Here is a 25,137-nt window from a genome sequence, read left to right as displayed (position 1 = left end):
TTGTCCAAAGTCACTGTTGTGTTTCCAGCTCTCACAGACGGGGGCCTCGGAGTTGGTTGAATGAAACGAAATGGTTTTGGTCTTTCCAGATCACCTGGCAGGGCCCAGCAAGTGCCAGCACACAGTAGGTCCAACCTGCACGGGCCCATCACCATGGGCCACCTTCCAGAGCCCAGGGAAGCAGGCCGGAGGGAGGCCCCTTGTTGCCAAAAGCAAACAGGCCGCCCAGGGAAGTTTTGCTCTGGGTCACACCCGCCTCTGGGTGGCTGCCAATCTTCCTGCCAGAAACCACAGGCCCAGCCGAAACTGCCCAGAGTCCGGGCCACGGGGCTTCGGAGGACGTGGGTCAGCGCTGCACACGGGCTATTTGCTGAGCTCTTCCTGGGTCCGCAGCCCCCCAGGGCTCGGGCAGGGGTCTGGGGGCAGAGCCACAGCAGCAGCAGCAGCTCCGAAGGCCCCCTTGGGCTGGGAGGAGCTAGAGAGGCCCCTGCCAGCCTGTCACAGGCTCTTGGCACTGGCTCTGGCTTTCACACACGCAAACACAGACACACGCACACGCACACACTCACACTGGCAGGCACCCGCTTGGTGGCCTCCACGTCTCATCTTCAGGTAAATGGGCTCATCAGTGGGAGCATGAGGATGGAGAGAAGAGAAGGAATGTAGAGACCAGTGTGTGTGTGTGTGTGTGTGTGTGTGTGTGTGTGTGTGCGCTCCTGGGAGTGACCTCACAGCCTCCGGAACATAAAGACTTACAGGTCCTGCCTCCCAGGCTCAAAGCTGGCTCCGTGGGGGACACAGTGACATGAGAGGCACACCACAGACCCTCCTTCTGGCCTTCTCCCTCCTCTGCCTCCTCTCAAAGGTAAGGGCGCCCCGGGCCCCAGGACGTCCTGCTGACTTCCTTGGTGTGGTGGGGGAGGTGTGAAATCCCGGCCAAGGATCCCCTGGGGGAATTCCTGCAGGTCCCTCAAGGTGGGCACAGCCCAGCTTCCCCCCCTGGTACCCAGACACTTGCCTCTGGCCAGCTCTGCTATGTGACCCCAGGCAAGTCCCTCCTCCTCTCTAAGCCTCACCTGCTTCCTCAGCTAAAGGGGCATAATGATCACGAGGCACTTTGGCAATTCAGCGGAAGTACTCGGTGCAGGACCTGGGACATGGCAGGTGTTCAAAGAAGAGGGCCATGGCTATTAGCAGTCCCCAGGGCCCTTCTAAGCTGCCGTGGGCGTCCTCACTATAAATGGGGAGACACAACATACAACCTGCTTTGCCTAACTCAGAGCCAGGACTTGAAGGGATGTTGGTGTCTCACTGATTGTAAAGTTCATACTGCAAGGGCATTAATGCTGTTGGCAGTGAGTGACCTGCAGACCCTGGCTGAAGGGGTACAGGGAGTCACCTCATGGAATAATGATCTCCTCTTATGGAACATTTTCCAAAAGGTTTGTGAAATAGCTACCTTGCCTAACATATCCAATGACCTCCTAAGGAATTATTATTCCCTGTTTTTGGTCAAGCAGGGCTCAGAGAGGGCAAGCAACTTGCCTAAAATCACACAGCAAAGAAACATCAGAGTAACAGAGGAGGTGGAGCCCAGGATCGGCTTGGGGTGGTGTGTGGTGGGGGAAGGGACCCTTCTATTTGCACCTCTCCTGCCCCTGCCTCTTCCCCTACCTGGACCAAGGCCACAACTGCTGAGCCCTGTCATTCCCTCAGCAAATGCTGCGTTCCTGATGCCACGGAGATCGGCCCCACCACAAGCCATGATCTCACTGTAGGTTCACACTCCCTTGAGGAGCACGGCCGGAGCTTTCTCTTGTGAGGTCCTGAGCAGTAGTGGGGGCAAGGCTGAGAACCTTGCTGGCAACCTGACCCCACTGTTTCTTCTCCTGAAGGGGCTGAGCAAAACGTGATGCCTGAGCAGGTGGCTTGGGGAGTTGGAGCAGGGGATTTGGGGTTCCCAGGCCCAGGCTTAAATGAAAGACCAAAATGAAGCCATCCTGGACCCACTGTCCACCCCTCCCTTCTTCCCCGTCCCAGGGAGCCAGGCAGCATCATGCACAGAACTCAGGGACTTAGTCATCGTGAAGGTGGAAAGCCACAACAATCCTCAGAGAGAGGACTCCAAGTCTTCCAGCAGGCTGTGGGCTCCTGGGCTCGGGCCTGTGAACAGACGCAGGTGGCAGAGACCTGGAAACGGACAAAGTCACAGTGACCAAAAGCTAGCCAGGAGCTCATTTAATCCCTGTCACAATTATAAGACAGGTGATCTCCACCCCATTTTACCGAGAAGGAAGTGGCTCCCTCCCCACGAGGCAGTTAAGCCTTATATTGAAGGTCACACAGCTCATCAGTGATACGACTTGGATTTCAACCCTTCCCTAGAATATTCCATGTCCAGGGCTCTTCCCTGTGGTGGCTGCAGCAAAGGTCTGGGGAAACCACATGTATCGGGTGATTAGGAAGGGCCTGGAGATCGAGGGAGTCCAGAGAGGGCCTCTCTCTCCTTGGCTGTGCTCCCTCGACCTGTCTCTGTCCCTCCTGAACAAATCAGTAAACTGAGGCAGAGGCGAAGCTGGCAACAGAGCTGCCCAGGGACAAGAAGTAGGTGTGGTAATAAAAGCCTGGTCCTTGGATTCATATGAATCTGGATTCTGGTTCTGACTCTACCTTATATCGGTGATGTCACTACACTGTTTTGAGCATCTGTTTCCTTGTCTTTACAGTGGGCACAAAGCTGGTACCTCCTCTTACAGGGTTAGACAACATGTTACAGCTCACGGCTTGCCCGCGGTAAATGTTAGCCACAATCATCAATATTATTAGTGGCCCCTCCTGGGTATCAGGACCTGCACACCTGGCCTCAGCCACGCTCGCCCTGTAGAGAGCCCAGAGTGGGAACCTGGGTACAAAGCAGAAAGCCTGTGGCCTGGCACCCCTGCTTTCAGGTGGGAGGGACCCGAGAGCCAATTCTGGTCAGAGTTGCTATTTCTCACTAACCAAGGGAACCCAACCTCTGGTTTGAAAGGGAACCCCAGTGGCTCAGTGGTCGAGCATCTGCCTTTGGCTCAGGTTGTGATCCGGGGTCCTGGGATTGAGTCTCTATCAGGCTACCCATAGGGAGCCTGCTTCTCCCTCTGCCTATATCTCTGCCTCTCTCTCTCTGTGTCTCTCATGAATAAATAAATACAATCTTAAAAAAGAAAAGGAACCCCAAAGTCCAGCCGATTGCTCCTTAGGTTCATTCCATGAGAACCATTTCTGGATTTATTAAAGTACAGAATTAGGTTCCTATAGAGAGGCCCAAGATGCCACTGTAGACTTTCAGGCGACGCTGCTGCTGGTGGTCCAGACCAGGCTTTGAGGGGCAAGGCTAGGCCATCTTCTCTAGAATCTCTTCAGTATCACCCAGTCTCTAGCTTGGAACTCCTGCAGAGATGGCAACTCGTTCTCCTGTGAGGCTCCAGGCACCGAGCACCCACTTGCCTCATTGCCAGTGTTGTCTTAGGCGGGAGCCCCCTTCCCTCCAGGGCTGGTCGGCCAGTTTGGGGCGGCCCCTGGTGGCCAGGGTGCAAGCTGCAGGCCACTTAATGCAGGTTTGCAGGACTGGGGGGTCTTAGGGATGGGACAAAGTGGGGACCAGGGCGAAGGACTCATTGCCTGCTTTGGGGCCAGATACAAGTTAGGAGGTTATGTATTCCATTTTTGTAAACTTTAAGTCTTCCATTCTCCAAATAAAACCCTCTCTGGTCCTCCAAGGATCCTACTGACCTAAAGGTTGGTCTGTCACTGAAGGGGCCACTGGGAGCATCTTGAGTGATGTCTGCCTCTGGGTCCCCACCTTCAAATCAAATGGACATATGGGGAGACCATGGCATCTGGTTTCTGGTTTGGTTGTTTCTCTGTCCTGAGTGGGGAGGAGCGACCAGGATAGTTGGGTCAATGCCTTGACCCTGTCCCTGGGAAGGGTCCCTGGCTCAGGCTTTTCTTTATTCCAGGATCCTTAAGGAGGTTCCCAGCTCTGCAGCTAACACACTGTGACTTTTGGCAAGACCTTTTCTCTCTCTGGAGCTCAGTTTCCCCCACCTCACCCTGGCAGGGGAACGGGGGTTAGTACTGGAGCAGACGTGCTCCAAACCTAGCTGAGCACCAGAAGTCCCTGGACAGCCCGATAAAAATACAGATTCCAGGGCCCTGTCTCTGGAAGTCCTATTTGGCAAATCCCAGGGGAGGCTCGGGGATCGGCATTTTACCAAGTCTCCTGGCTGATTTGATATGTATCCAGAAATATGTTCTGGATTATTCCAAAGTCCAAAAACATCTATGATACTATTTGATTGATTCAGCTGTCAAGATAACTATTCGCAGTCTACATGCCAGAAAATGTACCGTACCTTGTCATTATAATCCTTGCTTTTGTTGCTTTTGCCTTTCTGTAAGCTTCTAGAGGGCAGGGCCTAATCATTCGTCGTAATTTCCAGTGGTGATCATCATAGCTAAATGCACTGAACATCTACGGCATCTAGGCTGTGTGCTCAGGATTTAATACGTACCATTTTATGTACTCCTGGAAACAATCCTGAGTTAAATATTACTTTTGCTCCCTTTTTACAGATGAAGAAACTGAGGCTTGGAGAGCTTAAGCAACTTGCCCAAGGTCACTCAGCTAATAAGGAGCAGAGTTAGGATGGGCTCTCTAGTCCAAAGTCCTTGCTCCTGACCACAATGCCACACTGCCTCTTAGGGAGGAGAGTCACCAGATGGCCAGGGTTCAAGGCCAGGTCTGTGTGACCCTGGGGCCCAAGTGTGGACCGCTCACTGACCACCTTGAATGACCATGGCTGAGTGACATGCTCTGTCTCTGCAGGTGTGTGCTCAGCTGTGCCCAATGCCGTGTGCCTGCCCCTGGCCACCACCCCGATGTCCACCGGGGGTGCCCCTGGTGCTGGATGGCTGTAGCTGCTGCCGGGTGTGTGCGCGGCGGCTGGGGGAGCCCTGTGACCACCTCCACGTCTGCGACCCCAGCCAGGGTCTGGTTTGCCAGCCCAGGGCGGGCCCTGGTGGCCGAGGGGCCGTGTGCCTCTGTAAGCAGGTTTGCGGGACTCACGTGGGTATGTTTGGGAGGGTCAAGGCTGAGGGGTCCCAAGCTGAAGAGGAGCTCTTCTCTCTCTACCTCCTCACTTCAGGTACACCAGCCCAGCTGTTCCAGCCAAACCTGGGGATCCTGGTTTCCCTAGGCCCTCCCTCTGCTCCTCCCCTTTGACCACACCCACCACCTGAATGGATATCCCCCCTCCATTCCTACCTGCCCAAATCACAACCAACCATCAAAGCCAAGCTCAAACACTCCTCCCCTGAGAAGTCCTCCCAGATTCTTCAAACCAGGAATCACTATCCTTTCTCAGGGCCTTCACAACACTTCTGAGAAGATAAAAAATGCCATCATTTATTTAGGACACAGAGTATTATGTGTCAGGCAGTACTGAAACTTACCGCATGATCCTCCCATAAATCACATAATCCTCACAGTGATCCTATGAGGTTTGTCCTTTCAGACTCATTTTGTAGGTGAGTAAACTGAGGCTCAGTAATATTAACTGGCACAGCTTGGGACCAGATCACACAGTTTCTGAAGCAACATTTCATTCTGTCTTCTTCCTGGATCGGGAGCCCCTGGACCATAGTTTGAATCCTGGGTTTGCCATTTACTAATGACCTTGAGCGTGTGACATCTCCCACCATTCCAAGCTTTGGTGCCCTCTGATGCCTTAGATCAGAGTTTTTTAACTTTGCCGTTTGGCTCAGATACTTCTTTGCTATAATTCTTCATGGCGGTGTGTGTGTGGGGAGATGCTGTCCTGTACATGGTAAGACATTCAGCAGCATCCCTGGTCTCTGCTCACTGGATGCCAGTAGCCTGTCCCCCACCTTCAAGTCGTGACAATCTGTTTTAGACATCGCCAAATGTCCCCTGGGGTACAAAATCATCTCCAATAGAGAACCACTTCTTTAGAGAAACAGAAAAACATGAGGGCGTTTTTTTTTTTTTTCAATAAGTCTTGTAGAGCAATCTACCTCTATCATCTATTTGCATGCATCACTTTAAAAAATGAACAAGAGAGAGAAGGGCTCATGAGTCACTGATAATGAGTCCACTTATAGAAAAAAACAAGGTTGGAAAAAACCCAACAAGACTAATAGACATGAAGTTATCAATACTAAATCCTTGTTAAATGCTTTTTTTTTTAAGATCAAGGGAGTATAATCATGAGAAAATAGTGCTTTGTTTTATGAACTCAGATGATTGCTAATAAAAATGTAGCTAAAGGAAAAATGAGATAAGTAACACTCAGCTTACCAGGCTGTTGTTTTAATTAGCCAGGACACATGTAAAGCGTTTGGCAGAGCTTCACTTATTGAACACTTGCATAGCATTTACTGTGTGCCAGGCTCTAAGGGTTTCACAAATACCACCTCATTTAATCTCACAACAACCATATGAGGTTGGTACCAATGTCATCTGCATTTTATAAATGGTAGAGAGAGAGAGAGAGAGAGAGAGGAGAGGGGAGAAGGGAGGAGAGGAGAGGAGAGGAGAGGAGAGGAGAGGAGAGGAGAGTGGCACACAGAGGGGTTAGGCAACTTGCCCAAGGTCACACAGCTTATAAGTAGCTGAGCTGGGATTTGAACTCAGGGAGCTGGCTTCACAATCTTCATTTCCATCATTCTACTGCCTGACACTCAGCATTTGATTAGTACATATTGGCTGCTGTTGCCCCTGAGTCTAATAAGGGGCTTTCCTTATTCCACCTTGATCCAGACTTCAAACAGCGGGAGGTAAAAAATGTACTTTGCTTCTTCCTACAACTCCCAGCCCTGGTCAGGCAGCGTAGTGGGTGCTTATGAACCAAATCTGGAGGCTGATGAACCCCACAGGTGAGCCCGCACAGAGGCAGAGTCTAGGTCTTGGCTCTGGAGGGAATACGCTGTCCCAAACGCTCCTCTCAATTCCTAGTTGGACGGACCTCTGACAGCAGACTCCAAGCTGTGCCTGTCCACTGTCAGCTCCCGATACCCCCACCCCCCGATACTCCACCCCAAGCGTGCAGCCTCCCCAGCTCAGCCCAGGGCATCTCCACCCTTCCTGGCGCTTGACGTCTCACGTTTTGCACACCCCACATACGGCCCACCAGCAAAGTCTTCACGATATTCTAAAACCTGACATTCTGGTCCCTTCTCAATCCATCCGCTGCTACCAGCCTGGTCTGACCCTCATCCTCACGTGCTGGGTGTTGCAGCAGCCCCGTAATGGCCTCCCTGCCTCTGTCCTTGCCCCCTACTCTGTTCCCAACACTGCACCCCAGGGCCCCTTTCAATACACATCAGATCCCATCCCTCCTTGTCCTCAAGGTCTCCAACAGCTTCCCACAACCTCGGAGTAAAAGCCAGTCCTCTCAGTGGCTACAAGGCCGCACGGGGTCCTGCTCCTGTTTTCTCTCTGACCCCATCCAACTCCCTTCCTCCTTCCTACTCAATGCTTCGACCACACTGGCTTATTTCTTTCCTTAAATACCCCAGCGGGGGTGGGGTGGAGTGGGGTGTCCCACCTCAGGGCCTTTGCACTGGCTCTTTGCTCTACCAGCATTCTTTCCCCCAAATATCTACATGGCAAGGTCCTGCATCTTCTTCCCACCAAACTCAAATACCACCTTCCCCCAACCACCATATTCAACACCTCTCTCCTGAACCTTGCCCTCCATTATTCTTCTCGCTGTAATCACCACTGGACATCACAGACTCCTTATTTCCACTAGAGCAGAAGCTCCAAAGAGGGCAGGATTTATGTCTGTTTTAGTCACTGTTGTATCCCAAGTCCCTGGAACAGTGCCTGGTGCCCAGTAGGCACCCAGTAAATAACAGCTGGCTGAATGATTGATAGAAGCAGCTCTGGAGAGGCTAGCAGTAACAGGCACCACTCAGCACATCCTGTGGGCAACCCCTTGACACATGTGATTTCATTTTACCCTTAATGAGGTAGGTCTTACTATTAAACCAATTTTGCAGATAAGGGAACTGGGGTTCAGAGGGGTGAAGTCACCTGCCTAAAGTCACATGGTATGCAAGTGACTAAAGGTAAAAAAAAAAATCCTGTTATTCCTTTTCCTGTTAGGGACTCTCGGAGGGAAAGAGGGATGCAGAAATCACCAGATGAGAGGACTGGGCTCTGAAGTTGAGGGAAGTTGCTGGACAAGGGGGCATTGGAAGGGCCTGGAAGGAGAAGTAGAGTTTTGGCAACTATATGTGTACATGGTGCTGATAGGGAGGTGGACTGAAGAGTATGTTTGAAGGAGCCTCCTGGCATTTGGGACCATGTACAAACATGTGCACAGACCCCAGGATGGGGAGTGGCTGCCCAGGAATCATTAGTCTCACCCCCAGCCAGCTTCGAGCTGGAGGACCAGGAGAGGTGCCAGGAAACCTTGATAAAATTATCACCCCTCCAGCTGCCTTTCCCAAATAATCCCTCTGTTTACCAGGTCATCCCAGAGACCAGGAGGCCCCAGGGCTATGGCACCAGGAGTCTGGTGGGGGACCCCTAGGGATTAAGGTTTCCAGGAAACCAGCAGCACATGATCCAGGCAAAAATGTCAGGGATTTGGAGCCAAAGGGCTGTAGCCTGGAAGAAAGAGGGAGACAGTTGTCACTGGTCCCTGGAACAACCACCACTCACTCCTATTAACTGAGCATCCACTATGTTCCAGGCTTAGGTGAAATGCTTTAAGTACACTAGTTCATTTAATCTTCTGGTGGCCCTGAGAGCAGGGTACAGCAGCTCAGAGAGATGCAGTAACTTGGCCCAGGTCCCACAGTTAGCAATTGGGTACAGAGGCTGGCACCCACATCTGTGCAGTTCCCAAATTCCTGCATGGGCCTACTGGAATTTTTTCTTTGAAGACCTGGGAAAACCTGCCTTCCAGTAAATCCTTCCTCAGACCCCACTGAACTGCCACCCACGTCTCCAGGACCTCCAGATTCCTCCTTGCAGTGCACTTTCCCAGCAGCTCACTTGTGCCTCTCCACAGTATTTCATTCTGTTTTGGAGATGGTGGCTTTCACATCTGTCACCTGCCTGGCCCTCCATCTCTTAGGACAAGGGTTGTGTCTTCGTCCTGTCTAGGAACCCAGTGGTTGGCACACAGGAGGGGCACTGTACATATCTCCAGAGCAATAAGAAATCAGAACTCTTTTATTAGTGTCTCTCATGTGCTGGGCCTGGCACGAGGCATTCATTCGAAGGGCATTTGCTGAGGGTCTGTGGGTCCCCACCATGCTCTGAGCCAGTACAGGGCAGAGTGGGGGGAGGGAGCCAGTATGAACACTCTCAGCCCTCGCCCCCCAAGGAGTGCTTGTCCAGTGGAGGAAGTGGGAATAATGCCCCTATCTTGAAAGGTGCATTTGAAGTGCGTTTCTTGAGCACCTACCATATGCCTCGCACCATGCTAGACGTTCTGTACATATGATCTCATGTACCTGAAGGTGCTGAGCTGTTCTCATCATTGCCATTGTTAAGGTGACTCAGAGAAGGTAAGTGACTTATCCGAAGTCACAAAGCCAGCAAGGTAAGCCCTGGCCAGACAGTGATGACCACAACATAGCAGATGCACACTGTAGGCTTGTTGCATGTACTCTCAGTGTGTATTTAAGTTATATATTATTAATATATAGTAATTAATTATGTTAATAGTAACAACAGAACAGCTGGGATCTATTGGAGGTTTCTTTTATGTTGGATTCATTACATAAATCATTTCATTTAGTCTCTACCACAACCCTGTGAAATAAGTGCAGTTAGAACTCATTTTGCAGACAAGGAAACTGAGGCAAGAAGTGAAGTCGCTTAGCCAAGCTCCATAGCTAATAAAAAGCAGGAAAAAAAATTAAAAAAAAAAAAAAAAAAAAAAAAAAGCAGAGCAGGGACTCCAACCAAGCCAATGGTCCCACAACCCCTGTATTGGGATGCGGTATGTCACTGTCTTCCCTCGAGCGCCAGGGCAGGTTGGCAGTAGGGATGGGGTGTGCATTGCAGGCTGGAGCCCCTCTGCAGTGCTCAGACACCTGTAAGGGCCCTGGTCTCCCGGCAGGTCTGGGCCAGCTCTGCAGAGAGAGGCTAGCACGGTCTTGCTCAGGGAAAAGTTGGGGGTCACAGACGGGGGTCCGGTTTCTCCTCCGCAGGGGGAGATGATGAAGGGAGCTGTGAGGTGAACGGCCGCGTGTACCGGGACGGGGAGACCTTCCAGCCCCACTGCAGGATCCGCTGCCACTGTGAGGACGGCGGCTTCACCTGTGTGCCGCTGTGCAGGGAGGACGTCCGGCTGCCCAGCTGGGACTGCCCGCATCCCCGGAGGGTTGAGGTCCCCGGCAGGTGCTGCCCTGAGTGGGTGTGCGACCGGGGAGGGGAGCTGGGGACCCAGCCCCTCCCAGCCCAAGGTGAGTGCGGGCCGGCCCAGGCCAGGGGCGGGGCCACCTGGGGGCAAGGCCACCTGGGGGCGGGGCCACCTGGGGCGGGGCGGGGGCGGGGCTTCGTGCGACACACCTGGACCTGTCAAAGCGCAGGTTTCCCTGACAGCAGCTGGGAGGGGCTGGTGGCTGAGGAGACAGGGAAAGCCCAGTGGGGAGTCACAAGACCTCTTTCAAACTGACAAAACGAGAAGGATATAATTTTAAATCATAAATAATGGAAAACAAAAATTGGTGGCAGAGCGGGGAAGGGAAAGGAGGACTGGGATACTTGAACGCTCGCATTTCATAACAGAGGTATATTATTATGAAGTATGCTATTAATCTATTTCTAATATATCGACATGTCTTAATAATATATTTACATAAATATTATATAATATTGTTAATATGTCATTCTTTGGGCTTATCCAAAGAGGAATTTAAAACTGAACCAGGTGAGGTGGTTGTCTCTAGGATGTGGGCTTAGAGGTGGGTAGAGGCGGGCAGAGGCGGAAGAAAGACAGCTCATGCTGTAAACTCTTTAGTTTTAGAGATTTTGTTACTGTTACATCACTGGGGTATTGTTATTATACGAATGTGATCTTTTAAAAGAAAGGCATCTGAAAAGAAGGCATTGGTCCGTTAATGATGGTGCCACATGAGAGTAGAGCATCGTGGGTTCAGCATGAAGTCTGCCTGGGTTCTAAGCCCAGCCTCACTATTTCCTAGATGTGTGACTCTGAGAAAGTTGCTCGCCTTCTCTGTGCCTCAGTTCCTCCCACTGTAAGATGAGAGTAAGGGCATCCACCTTGCAGAGCTGCTGTGAGGACCAGATGAGTAAACACAAGAAAAGCAGTCACGGCAGTGGCTTGCACGCAGCACTCCATCCATGGTGGCTGTCATTATCCCTATGATGGAATGGGACATATCCACTTAAATACAGAGGAGAATGCCAGTGAGTTCATCTTATGTATAAAAAAGCAGGATAGGACACTGCAGTTGCAATTTGATTTCCATTATGCGTGTACGTATGTGTGCATGCCCACTGCACACAGGGGCATACCACGCAGCCTTTATCAACCTCAGCATGAGTGACGGTTGAGCTGGGTGATGCTCTGTAGTGTGAGAGCTGTCCTGGGCACTGGAGGATATTTAGCAGCATCCCTGCTGGGTTCCAGTACCCCCACTCCCAGTCATGACCACCAGAATGCCTCTAGACATTGCCAAATGTTCCTGGGGGGAGGGACAAAGTCACCCCCAGTTGAGAACCGTTTGGTTGATAAGGACCAGAAGAGAGGACACCAAAATATTAACAGAGCATACTAAGATGTGAAGAGGAGGGAAAGCTAGATCGTGAACCCCTCCTCTTGTTCCAGGTACAGGCTTAGAAAGTCTAGCATCTTTGCCACTGGGTCACAGCATCACTCTACACTGGCCACGACCTCCTTCCTGGAAGATGCCATGGGGTGCAGAAATGAGAAACCCACCATTACTGGGGTCATCATGATGGTCATCATGGCCAACACCATGAGAGTTGCCTAGTAACCAACACAAATGAGGTGCTTTGGGTAGCAGCACCATTCTAAGTATGTCCCCTCCATTATTTTATTCAGCCCTGACATCAACCATTAGAAAATTTACATAGGAAGAAACTGAGGTCCAGAGAGGATAAGCAACATGACAAAGATGGCACCACCAGCAGCTGGCTTGATTTGGCTGCCAAGTCCTGACCTCACAGTGCTGACCTCCCTTTCTTCCCCAGGACCCCAGTTTTCTGGCCTTGCCGCTCCCCCACCTCCTGGAGTCCCCTGCCCAGAATGGAGCACAGCCTGGGGCCCCTGTTCAACCACCTGCGGGCTGGGCGTGGCCACTCGGGTATCCAACCAGAACCTCCTCTGCAGACTGGAGACCCAGCGCCGCCTGTGCCTGCCCAGGCCCTGTCCACCTGCAAGGGGGCGCAGCCCACGGAACAGTACCTTTTAGAGCAGGGCTGGGAATAGGGAGGCTCAGTGCCCACCCTCCCCAGCAGGCAACCCCGTGCTTGGGCCCTGAGCAGACGGCAGATGGCCCCTCCCCACGCCCTTGGCTGGGGCAACGGTATCCTGGCCCCGGAAGACAAGAATGTTCACAAGCCGTCTGGTCCATCTGGACCCTGACATAGAGTCGGGATGTATGCCCCAGTCCCCCTTCCTCTACCTCACAGCCTAGGGGCTGGCCAAGGTGTCCCGGGTCTTCTGGTTCATTCCTGGCCTCCACACAGCCTTTATCAAACATGCGCATGGGCAAGCTTTCCAGCAGTTAGGGCAACCAGCTGTCCTTTAATCAGTAGGCCAAGGCAGGTGCTGGGCTGGACTGGCTGTCTTTCTGGGGGTGTGGTGAAGAGGGGCACACAGATATTCTGAATCTCCTGCTCCCTTTCCTGGAGTGATGAAAGAACATCCCCGAATATGTGCCTATACCAGAGCCTGTAGGTCTGGCTTATGCTGTAGAAAGCCCTCCCGATCCTGGGCAGAATTCAGAGGCTGCATTCTTTGCGAAAATCACGAGGTGAAATCACAGTTTTGAAGAAAGTCAGAAAACAAGCCTGAGAGTGATTTGTTAAACCCAGCTTGTATTAATAAGAATGAACCTTTCTCAAGCACCTGCCATGTGCCAGGCACTGAGCTAGACACTTTATATATAGGTTGGTGCTTTGCGACATTTAAGACCAGAGGAAAGTAGGGGAGAATTAAGGATAACCCCTGGGGACTGGGGAACGTGGCTCAAAATAAACCAACCCAAGTGTGACATTCTGTCTGAAGTCTCATGTTTTATTATTTTTTTTAAACCCTACACATAAATTTTCCATCCTCCTCTGTGATCTACACGTGTGTGTTTAAAAATAACAACTGTGTTCCCATCAGACTCCAACCAGGAAATTAGAGAACATGCTCCATATTTAAACAGGGATTTCTTCTTACTAAACTAATGTTATTGAGGCATGGTTTACGCGCAGTGAAACACGTGGGCCTTAATATACTGCTTACCCAGTCTTTGCAAACATGCACACCTGTGTAATCAACACCTCAATCAAGGTACAGAACATTTCCAGAATCTCAGGAGGTTTCCTGTGGCCCCTTCCTGGTCATCCCCTCCACCCCTGAAGGCAACCACTGTTCTGAGTTTTACCACCATAGATGACGGGATAGCTGCCAGTTCTCGAACCTCACCTCAGTAGAATCATGCAGTAGGTATTCGCCTATGAATAGCTTCTTTCACTCGGTACCACCTGTCGGGATGGAGGGTTTGAGGGAGAGCCCAGAAGCTGGGGCCCGCCAGGGCAAGATGGCATCAGAGCAGGGCTGTCTGCTGGGAGCAGATTCAGCTTTGTAGACCTAACAAAATGCCGATAGAAATGGGGAGGTAGACCTGGCTTCCCCCAGTTTCTGGTAGTTCCTCCTATTGGTCAAACCCACTGGGAAGGTGAGAGATGAGGGAGCCCAGGAGCTTGGGGCCCTGAGATAGGAAGCAGATCAGGGGAAGGGGTGACCCCAGCTCACAGGATGCACATGACCTGCCCCTCAGAACACCTGCCTCCAGCACTTTGCTCCAGTATCACCTCCTCCAAAAACCCCAGATAGAGAATCACCGGCAGCAGCTGAGCCACCCAATCTTCACAAACAGAAGTAACCTCAGTTCACAGAGGAGGAGACTGCTTGGAAAGGGGACATGTCCAAAAGCTGGTCTGCAGCTGCGGGGAGGTGTTAGCTCATGCCAAGCTTACCTGATTCAAACCTGGGTTGATGGTCTCTCCCAGGTTGAGGGTTTCAGTAAATCAGGCTCCCCAAGGGTAAACTCTGAACACATTGCTGGAAAAAAGTTCAGGTAATGTCTCTAGAGACGGTGACAATGAGGATTGCATTGATGGTGACAATGACTGTTACAACAGACTTGCATTGAATGATTCCTGCATGTGGGGCCTTTGCTGCCAAGGGCTTTACCCACCATTGCATGTTTCTCTTGGGACATCCCTAAAGGAAAGTGTGACTGATGTTCTCATTCTAGGGATGGGTAAACTAAGACTCAGAGCAATGAATGAGTTGTCCTAGGGGTGTGGTGCTGGACCCCTGGGCTGGCTGGCTGCAAGGCCTGTCACCTCACTACCAAGTAGCTAGGAACAGAGCCGCACAGAGTGGGCTCAGCCACCTGCCCCATCTTTGCTCTGGTGTCTCCTAGTGTGATCTTAGGCAGGGTACGTAATTTCATTGTGCTGCAGTGTCCCTTCCTTTAAAAAGGGGATAATGGCAGTACTCTGCACAGAGGGTTGTTATTATATGATTTAAATAACAGTTTTAGCTATCATTCCCATGACCTCTTAGTCCTTTAGTCTTTTCATCTGTAAAATGGGTATAAATAGCAATGCTAACCCTATAGGATCACCATGTTGAGTGAGTTCCCATCACCTAGGGGTGTTGTATTAGGTCAGTAATTCCTCTGTGTTCACTTGAAATACAATCTATTATTATTATCCTAGCCTCCAAGATTCTTTGCAAGTCAGAGAGTGATATGAGGCAAAGGCTGAGAATTTTCTTGTTTGTAAAGAAAAGCAGGTGATGTGAGGGCAAAGGCTATAGGTGAAAATCAGACTAACCCCCATTGAAACTCACAGCTAGAGGTGCTGGGCCCAGGCATCCTAGTTATATATATAATATATATTTTATATTTTACATATATAGTTTAAATATTTTATATTTAAGTAATATATTTATATTATAAATATATATAAAAATAATGTATTTCTTACATCTATCTTACATATATTATTTTATATATATTTATTTTAAAGATTTTATTTTTAAGTAATCTCTACACCCAATATGGGGCTTGAACTCACAACCCCAAAATCAAGTGTCACACGCTCCACCAACTGAGCCAGCCAGGAGCACCCAACCCCTCGTTATATTTATATTTGTAGTATCCACGTTGTTTCAAGTAACAATAGTGCATGCATTCCTTCTCAGCATTGTGTGGTATTCAATTGTATGAATATACTACATTTCATTTATGCATTCTATACTTATGGGTAGTTTCCAGTCTGCAGCTTTTATGAAGAGGGTATTGTGAACATTCTAGGCCATGTCTTCTGGTGGACAATGGTAAACATTTCTGTTGGATAAACATCTAGGAGTGGAATTGTTAGGGTCTGCACTCTTTATCCTGGGTCAGATATCTCCCAGTATGTGAGGTATCTAGACAATAGGTGTAAGGAGGTCGTCTCTATACAATAGGTGCTCAATAAAGACTTATTGCATAAATAATAAAAGAGCTAACATATTGAGCTCTAACCACATACAAGACTCTGTTCCAAGCATCTTCCATGTAATCACTCACTCGACCCCATAATAACCATTTGAAGTATAACTATGCCCATTTCCCAGACAGAGAAACTGAGATATGGCAAATTAAGGAAATAGCCTAAGTTCACAGAGTTCCCAGTTGGCAGAACCAGGATTCAAACCCAGAGAGTCCTGCTTGAGGGCCCATGCCCTTGGCCACCAGGCTCCCCTGCGTGTGGTCGCTGCAGCATTCAGGGGTAGGGCATGACAGCCTGGACAGGTGGCTGTGGGAACGGGAAAGAGGGAACGGATGGGGGAATCAACATAGCCCAATGTTGCCTGTGAGATCTGGTTTGAAGGATGAATGCGAAGAGCAGGAGAACTACCCAACACATCCCTGGGCTTTGTGCTGAAGGATGGCAGGATGGACGGGCCACACGGGCAGAAACCAGGGAGAGTGGGGGAGCCCCTACAGGTGGGAGGGGGTGTCCTCGTTGTTTTGAGTTTGAGGAGGCAGTAGTCACTCAGGACAGTGTGGCTGGAGGCAGCTAGAGATCAAAGATGGGTTGAGTAGACATGAACAGACTGACAAGACTTCAGGTTGGGAATAAGAGTTGCTCGCACAGAGAGGAGTAGATCATCAGATTGCCCTGGCCATTTAGTCATGGAAACACAGACAAGTCCGTGTGTATGCTGGTGTGTATAACCTCTCCTCACCCCTGTCCTCTCCACTGCTCCCCCCGCTGGGGTCCATCACCGTCTCTGCCGTGATGACTTCAGCAGCCTCCTCTTGCTCTCCTGGCTTCCACCCTGGTCCTTACAGTGTGGATCCTGTTAAAACCAAGCCAGACCATGTCACACAACCTACAGGGTCCTGCACTGTGTCCCAGTCACCTCTCTGCCCTCACCCCCTTGCTCATGCTCCTCTGTCCTCCCGGCTGTTTCTTGAACATGTCAGACACACTTCCTCCTCAGGACCTTTGCACTGGCTGTTCCTGCTGCCTGACATCACCTTCCCCCAGGTACCCCCCAATGACTAATCCCCTTTCTCTCTTTCTTGTGTGACTCATAAGTTAACACTCCACTGAGAACCCACTGAGAACCCCTCTTCCATTCCCCGATACATGTAGCACACATCATGGTGTGACATACTACCTGACTTGTTTGTCACGTTTATTATTTGTTGCCTGACTCTACAGTTGCTGGCTGGGACTTCTTATTTTCTGCCTTGCTCCCTGATGGATTCCCAGGACCTAAAAACATACCCAGGACAGAACCTGGCTTGGTCCTTACTGAATGAATGAAATAATATATTTTCCTTTTGAAAAAGGGATTTAATGGGGCTAAGAAAAGTAAATACATCGTTGTCAAATGGGAATGGCTGCCCAGTTGACAGTGATTGCCCAGTGGCCATGTCTGGGTGGATTAGGGCTCCCGCCCATCCCCACCCAATATTCAACCTCAATAGTTCTCAAAGTGGTGTCCCCAGACCAGAAACATCAGCCTCACCTGGGAACTGATTAGAAATGCAAATATCTCGTATTCCATTCCAGACTCACGGAAACTCTTGGGATGGGGCCAGAAGTCTGTTTTAGTAAGTCCTCCACCTCATTAGAATCGTGTAAGATTATTAGAGTGGGTAATAGCTCGCCAGGAGAATGGAAGACGGTAGTGCGCTGCTGCCCCCTTGCGGCACTGGCGTGCACGAACGGCCCGGATTCCTCCCTACTTGAGTCAGTCCTGCGGTTTGGTTTTCTTTACTGCAAAGACTTCACAGATGCCCAGACTGCACAGGTGCCCGTGAGGACACCTGCACTGCCCTGGGGGAGAGCTTTCCATCTGTCCCCAGGACGACTCCTCTGGTCCCTCTGCCCACAGCCCAGTCCCTCCGCCCAGGGCTAGACTCTGCAGCCAGAGGCTCTTTCTGGAGCACAGTTAGGGTTATGCCACAGCTTCAACCCCTCCAAGGCTCAGAGCTGCCCTCTGGGATGGGTCCAGACTCCTTCCATGACTCACGGGCCCTGTTAGGTCTTCCAGCTTCCTCTGTGCCCCACCACACTGGATGGTTGGGGCTCCCCACTCCGGCCCAGGGGCACTCCTTTCCTCAGGTCTAACCTGGGCTGATCCCCAATTGTTCTCCATATAGTCCTGGTTATCATGTCTACCTGAAGTCAACCCTTCCCTTGTGCGCTGGCTCCCACCTCTCTTGCCTCCTCAGGTGATGCGGCCCTGCCAGATGCCCTTTCCACGCCCCTGTCTTCCATTTCTCCCTCTCTTCCAGATGATTCCCATCAACATACACACATGTTGGCTACTCCGCTAACAAGAGGTAGGGATGTTCTCTTCAATGGGCAACTCCAGCAGCCTCATTGGGGGTGCCATGTGCTCTCAGAAAGTCCACCTGCCTCTTGATGGACGAAGTCTGGTCTAGGGTCAGCCAATCCTCAGCAAGAGGCTTGTGATGTAGCCGATTCTCAAGAACTCTTCTGCTATGATTGATTATAACACCAGAGGGAACCAAGGGCAGAAGCCCAGGCCTCTTGGACACCCTCAGGTGAGCCAATGAGCATAGCTGTAAGTGGCCCCATAATACTGATCTGGTTCTTACCCGTGGCCCATTCACTGCCTCCTGGCCCCTCACTACCGGCTTTCACTAAAGTGTTCTGAATCTCACGGCTGGGCTGGGTCTTTTCATCCACTCTCGGTGGGGTGGGCAACATGAACACGAGCTGCTTCTCCGCAGCCCTGAAGCCAGCAGGCAGTTGGCTGACTTTGACTTTCACCATCTTCTCCCCTCAAAGACCAGACCTCCATGTCCAGATAACCCTCCTGCATCCCCAGTCCCAAGACAACTCCTTCATATGCTGTCGCCCTCCTGTCCTCTCATGGCACCTGCTCTGCATCCAGCCCTCATCCCATCAAAGCCCAAGGTTTCGGAACCAGATGCACGGTGTCACCACCTACTCCAGATGGCCAGTTCAGGGTCCTAATGGGAAGGCCTCCCTGGGACCTTTCACTCACCAGATTTCTCAGCTATCTGAATTCCATCTCCAAAAGAAATCTACATTTATTTTACAATTTTAGGTCAACAGTCATATTTGTAACGTTCCCTTAATCACTGTAGTGTACATATGGGTCTTCATCACATTACTACTTCTACCCTGATGTATGTCTTTAAGGAAAACCAGATTCCAATACTAAATAGGCCCCAAATTGGGAGCATTCTTCCTGGGCAAGGAATATTTTAACATTGACAATGTTTAGATTTACTGGCATGTGGTGATGATAAAAAGCAGATCAAATTTAGCCAGTTTAAAAATTTTTTTAAAAGATTTATTTATTTATTTATTTATTTATTTATTTATTTATTTGGGGGGGGGGGGGGGCAGAGACACAGGCAGAAGGAGAAGCAGGCTCCATGCCGGGAGCCCAACGCGGGCCTTGATCCCGGGACTCCAGGATCGTGCCCTAGGCCAAAGGCAGGCACTAAAACGTTGAGCCACCCAGGGATCCCCAGTTTTAAAAATCTTTAAAGACAGGGATGCCAGTGTGGTCGGTTGAGTGCCTTCAGCTCGGGTCATGATACTGGGTCCCGGGATCCAGCCCCACATGGGGCTCTCTGCTCGGCAGGCAGCCTGCTTCTCCCTCTCCCTCTGCTGCTCCCCCTGCTTGTGCACTCTCTCTCTCTGGCAAATAAATAAATGAAAAATCTTTTTTAAAAGTCTTAAAGACAATGTACCCCTTTGTCACCCGCATCTTGGGGGAGCAGACCACTTCACCACTACGACCTCCCCTTGGCCTACCATGGCTTACTAGCTAAACCACAAAGTCTATTCCTCAGTTACATAACATTCCTAACAGGTGGTTCCGGTTGGTGGTCTCCTCCACAAAACGATTAAGAGACTCAGGCTCCTTCTATCTTATGGCTCCACCCCGTCCCCACCTTCTCTGCATCCAGAATGGCACGAACAGGTCAGGTAGGCAGTTCGGCCATTCTATGCAAAACCTCAAGACTGTTTCTGTAACAATTGGGATAGTGTTACCATCATTTTGACTCAAGTAGCCAAACTATTACAGGGTAAGCCTTTGATTGCCAGAGGCTAGGTCTGCCATCGTGAGAAGAGACTGAGAAATAAAATCACACAGAGCCAAGTAATTAAGAGAAACAGATGCCAGACAATAGGTTTTGAACTGCTGGATCCAGCCATGCCTGAAGTTATATATCTCTAAATGTTTCGGTTATGTGAACCACTAAATTCCATTTATATTTAAACAAGCCTGAGTTGGGTTTCTATCACTTGAGCTAAAAGAGTCTTGACAAATATAATCGTATATGGCAGTGTAATTACCGGTCTATTCTTGGCTTTTCTGTTGGGCTTTGCTCCCTAGAAGCCAAGTGGATTTCTGATTCATCCTTGTGTCCCTGAAGCCAGCACAGGACCTGGCACACTGTAGGTATTTACCACATGCTTGCTGAATGGTGACAGAGTTGGGTTCCAGCCTCAATTCTGCCTCTGGTTTGTGACCTTGAGCATCTGATTTTCCTTTCTGAGCCTTGCTTCCAACTGCAGTGGAGATGGTCATCTCTGATCTGCCTCGCTTGAGGGCTGTGGTGAGGACAAGTCCAGGCTTATGAAAGTGCTTGGCAAACGAAAGTTCTACATACATGGGAGCTATAATTATATTTTCAAGGATATACATTTTGTCCTAATTTCACCAGTTCTGTGTTCTTGGGACACAAAGCAGACGGCATGTTGGAAGAACAGAAGGAAGATCCGAGAAGAGCAGCCTCAGCTGCCCTCGGCACCACCTCCCTGCAAAATCAGGTTTCACGCACCTGCAGATGAGACAAAAGATGGGCCCCTGGTGCCCAGCACCCGTCTGCCACAGAAATCCCGAGATGAGGGGTCCCAGTGCCTCCTTACATTTGAGTCCTTGTAAGTGACATGATAATGGGGCAGAGGCTGGCTTCTCGTTCCCCAAACTCTCTTTTCCTCCTGGGCACCCAGAGAGACACAGCATTTTCTGCCCAGGTAACTGAGGTCTGGCCAGGGGGGATATGATTCTAGATCTGAACCATAAACCCCCTGTACAATCCACCACACTTGTCTGCTGGTCCTGTGTAGAGGACCCAGCGGGGGACTTCAAAGCTCTAGAACATGCATCTTAACTGTTCTTTATGAGGCAAGGTCTCATCGGGCAGCTGGTTGTTGGGCGAACGCGATCAAAAAGACTAGACTGCAGATTGACCCCTGAGCTGGCCCCGACACTCAGAGGCTCCCCACCCCCTCCCCTGTCCTTGGAACAGGGGTTCCACTTGCCTTTCCTGCTCCCAGAGACCACTCCAAGGACACAGCCTTGAGATGGTGATGCAGCATTGAAAACACCTGCACAGCATACGTGACTAAGCCCAGGTAGGGCTTCTTTACAAGCTTTTAGAATTTGGCAGGCAGGTGCACGGAGCCACTGGTCTTGCTTGCTGCTGCCCGAGACAAGCCTCGTATGCGAATTCCCTCCACCATTATTAAAACTTCCACCTACCAACCTGGAGCAGCCTGCCCCTCCCTTTGGTCTCTCCCTGCCTGCATATATGGGGGCTAGCTTCAGTCTACACCCGGGAAGCTCCCAAGAGGGTTGTGCGCCTATGCTGGCAAAATCTATGATCTCCTTCTCATGCTAGTAATATTAAATGCATAAAACAAAACATATGGGATTACAAGGGAAACAAATGATCAAAATATCATCACTAAAACAAAAAGGTATGTGAGGCAATTACATATGTGCCTCTTTTTTTAACCCAGTAAACAAGATTGAGTCTGGTTACCATAATTTCAGTGGTGAATAAGGAGGATACGGAGTACTTTGAGATGTCTGCAATAACTGCAGCGTGCTATGAAAATACCCATGATTTCTATGGGCAACAGGTAGGCACAGCTAATACTACTTTAAATTCCATGCACAGACCCCTCGTCTCTGGGATAAGAGTCTCTGTGTTAGGACACGATAGGACAAGAAGAAGCCTGGGTCCTTGGGTGACCTCATAGAACAGAGGCCCCTGCCAATATATTCAACCCAGAAGAAAAGACTATTTTCCCCCAGGAACATTGAGACTCTGGGGCCAGGCTTGATTTACTGCACCAGCTGGGTGAACCGCAACAAGTCATCCAACCTCTCTGAACTCAACATCCCCATAAAGAAACTGTAGGCCCCAACCCCAGTCTTACAGGGTGCCCATGAGGACAGGGGACAATGGCTCTAGATGCTTGCAAGCTCTATGTAAAGTGTATCTGAGGTCTTCAGGCATCAGCTCTTGAACTGGGACTAAAAATAAGGACAACACAGTGGAATCTCCTTGAGTGAAATGGACACCATCTGTAGGAACGTCTTTTTAACCTGAACTGATGACCTTCCTAATTGGGGGGGGGGGCATGAAATTCATTCTAAGAGGATGATGATTATAAACAATCCTTGTGAATGTGCCCCATTGTTCTTACTCTGCAAATGGAGTTGGGAGTCTTACTGGGACTCCCACATATTTTATGAAATTTGGTAGTTTATGAAGAGCAAAAGGCAGGAGACCACAAAAATAGCCATTCATAGTATCACCCCAAACTAATAAAGCTGAGAGAGGATCTGATCCCTGGCCTGGCAGAGGTTTGAATGACGTTAATACTTAACATGTCCCGAGGGTTCCAATGTGTCTCAAACTGATCTAACTACTTGGCCTGTATCATTGGTTTATCGAGTGATCTGAATTTATGAAAGACACGCAGAAATGGGTTTAGTTTCCCTTCAACCATGGTCTTTCAACACATTCAGTCAAACTTCTTGCCTGTGCCTCTCGGTCCAGCATGAACGCTTCTGCTGAATCAGCACTGACCCTACACCTCAAGAATGCATATTCTTTAACCTAACAAATTGTTAAGTAGCCTAACAAGGTGCACCTTGTCACACTATGCGGTATGTACTCTTGTTGCTGGCATCTTACAGCTACTGAGGCCCAGAGAGGTGAGGTAACTTGCCCCAGGTCACACAGCTAGTAAGTCATAGACACAGGATTCAAACCCAGGCTATCTGGCTCTGGAATCTTGCCCTTAAGCTCTGCATTATAGTTCTCTGCAGCACTGAGAGCAGTGGGAGAGTTCCTTTCACACCTTTCTCACCCCCCCCCACTCCTTCTGAGTTCTAGCTTCTCCTGTTTATGAGGCCTGAAGGGAGCACAGTGGAGGGAAGGGGATGAAAATATAGCTAGTTTTGCCTCAGGTCCTCTCACGGGGATGGATTCCTTCTGTGCGGCAAGTGTCCAAAGGGTGGTATCCCTGGGCCACATGAGGAGCTTATTCTGGGGCCTCGTAGTGGTCTCCTATCTGTTGAGGGAGATCTGAGACCCCTTGACCTCTCTCAAACTCTGCCCCCAGAAGTACACTTCCCAGCCTCTTTCTGCCAGAGTCCTCTTTCCTGGAAAGCAAAAACAATCATCCCTTTTGGGCAGGATACTGAGCAGATGGCCCAGCACCTACTCAGCTCATGGGAAGCTCGCCCATCTTTGCGATGGCCAAATGGTTGGGTATGCAGGATGCCCCCCCCCACTCCCCACCACCCTGCCATCTCTCTTGAACCACTTTCTCCAGGCTCACACAGATACTGTGAGCAGATGTGCAAGCCTGCCTGATAAATGGTCAGAAAATCAGGTACCATTCACCACTTCTGGCAAGAACCCAAAATCTACCAGCAGAATCTGTCAGGACAAGGGGAACACCCCTTTCTCCTTTCCCCCAAGAAAATGGAAAAAGAAAAGGTATGTCGTTTCTCCCTGCTCTAGAAAATCATTCTCAAATTTGAATCTTCTACTTATGGAGGCCGAGGGGGCAGGGATGCAGGAGGAGAAAAGCTCGTAGGACATCCCTAAAAAGGACCTACAGACATGTGTCTTGTGGCTTTCTGGAATATGGGGGCATTTAGCACCTTGTGGTTTTAACTGGAAAGATGAGGCAACAGGAAAAGTTTCCTTTAAGATTCTGTTACATGTATGTCATCAAATTTCATCCTCACAACAGCCCTATATGGCAAGTTTATTGATTAGGGTAACGGTAGTTGCTATAACAAGCAAACCCCAAAATTCAGCTTCTTAACACAACAGAAGTTTCTTTCTTACTCACATAATATTCCAAGGCAGGTGTTCCTGTTGGAGTTCCCTCGTGTGGTGAGCCAAGTGGCTCACAGGTTATGGCTCCGGGCTGGGGGGCCTTCTGCTGCTAGATGGCAGGCAGGGATGGAGAAGCTCACCTGCTTCCTGAAGGCCCCGCCTGGAGATGACACTCACCACTCCCATTCATGTTCCATTGACTAGTTATGGGGTCAGGCTAGGCTGCAAAGGAGGCTGGGAAGTGTAGTCTCTGTCTGGGTAGGTGTCTTCCAGAGACAACATCGCACTAGCCTTTATAGTGTGACACGGAAGCTTGCTCTTTCTTTTTCTTTCTTTCTTTCTTTCTTTCTTTCTTTCTTTCTTTCTTTCTTTCTTTCTTTCTTTCTTTCTTTCTTTCTTTCTTTCTTTCTTTCTTTCTTTTTCTTTCTTTTTTAATTTTTATTTATTTATGATAGTCACAGAGAGAGAGAGAGAGAGAGAGAGAGAGAGGCAGAGACACAGGCAGAGGGAGAAGCAGGCTCCATGCACCGGGAGCCTGACGTGGGATTTGATCCCAGGTCTCCAGGATCACACCCTGGGCCAAAGGCGGGTGCCAAACCGCTGCGCCACCCAGGGATCCATCTTTCTTTCTTTTCTTTCTTTCTTTTCTTTCTTAAAGATTTTATTTATTCATTCACTTAAGATTTTATTTATTTTTCAAGATTTTTTATTGAGAGAGAGCATGAGCACAAGAGAGGAGAGGGAGAGGGAGAAGTAGACTCCCTGCTGGCAGGGAGCCACCTTGGGGCTCAGTCCCAGGACCTGGAGATCACAACCTGAGCTGAAAGCAGATGCTTAACTATCTGAGCCCCCCAGGTCCCCATAAAGAAGCTTTCTTTACCAAGGTCTGTTTAATCAGGCTAACAAGTGCTCTGCATTCTTTCCAAACACAACACTCCTGCCCCAGCATAATAATGAATGCTTACGGCTGGTGGGCCACACCAGGCACTCTGGCACTCTTGCCTCTCTCTGTTCCCTCCCGCAGAATAATGTTATAGATCGAAAGTTTGTGTACTCCTCACCCCCAAATTCATGTGTTGAAGTCCTAACCCTCAATGATGGTATCAGGAGGTAAGGTCAAGAGAGGGTGGAGCCCTTATGAATGGGATTAGTGCCCTTATAGGAAGACATATGAGA

The 25,137-nt window shown here is 49.9% G+C and overlaps 1 protein-coding gene across 2 annotated transcripts; it reads left to right on the top strand.

Annotated features, from left to right (window-relative positions):
* The first annotated feature begins 306 nt into the window (after nucleotides 1-306).
* On the top strand, nucleotides 307-13,287 carry CCN5 (cellular communication network factor 5). Of its 2 annotated transcripts, none has more exons than XM_055342781.1 (5): nucleotides 307-612; nucleotides 773-865; nucleotides 4,868-5,084; nucleotides 10,234-10,488; nucleotides 12,263-13,287. In XM_055342781.1, the coding sequence occupies exons 2-5, from the start codon at nucleotides 806-808 to the stop codon at nucleotides 12,481-12,483; spliced, it is 753 nt and encodes a 250-aa protein (XP_055198756.1). In that variant the 5' UTR covers nucleotides 307-612; nucleotides 773-805; the 3' UTR covers nucleotides 12,484-13,287. The 2 variants fall into 2 exon arrangements, with proteins under 2 accessions (XP_055198756.1, XP_055198765.1); XM_055342790.1 differs by having other exon boundaries at nucleotides 751-865.
* The last annotated feature ends 11,850 nt before the right edge of the window (nucleotides 13,288-25,137 follow it).

Source organism: Nyctereutes procyonoides, unplaced genomic scaffold (genome assembly GCF_905146905.1).
Source record: "Nyctereutes procyonoides isolate TBG_1078 unplaced genomic scaffold, NYPRO_anot_genome, whole genome shotgun sequence".
Taxonomy (NCBI): domain Eukaryota; kingdom Metazoa; phylum Chordata; class Mammalia; order Carnivora; family Canidae; genus Nyctereutes; species Nyctereutes procyonoides.
Note: the sequence above shows the minus strand (reverse complement) of the source record. Positions and strands in the feature narration are given on the sequence as shown.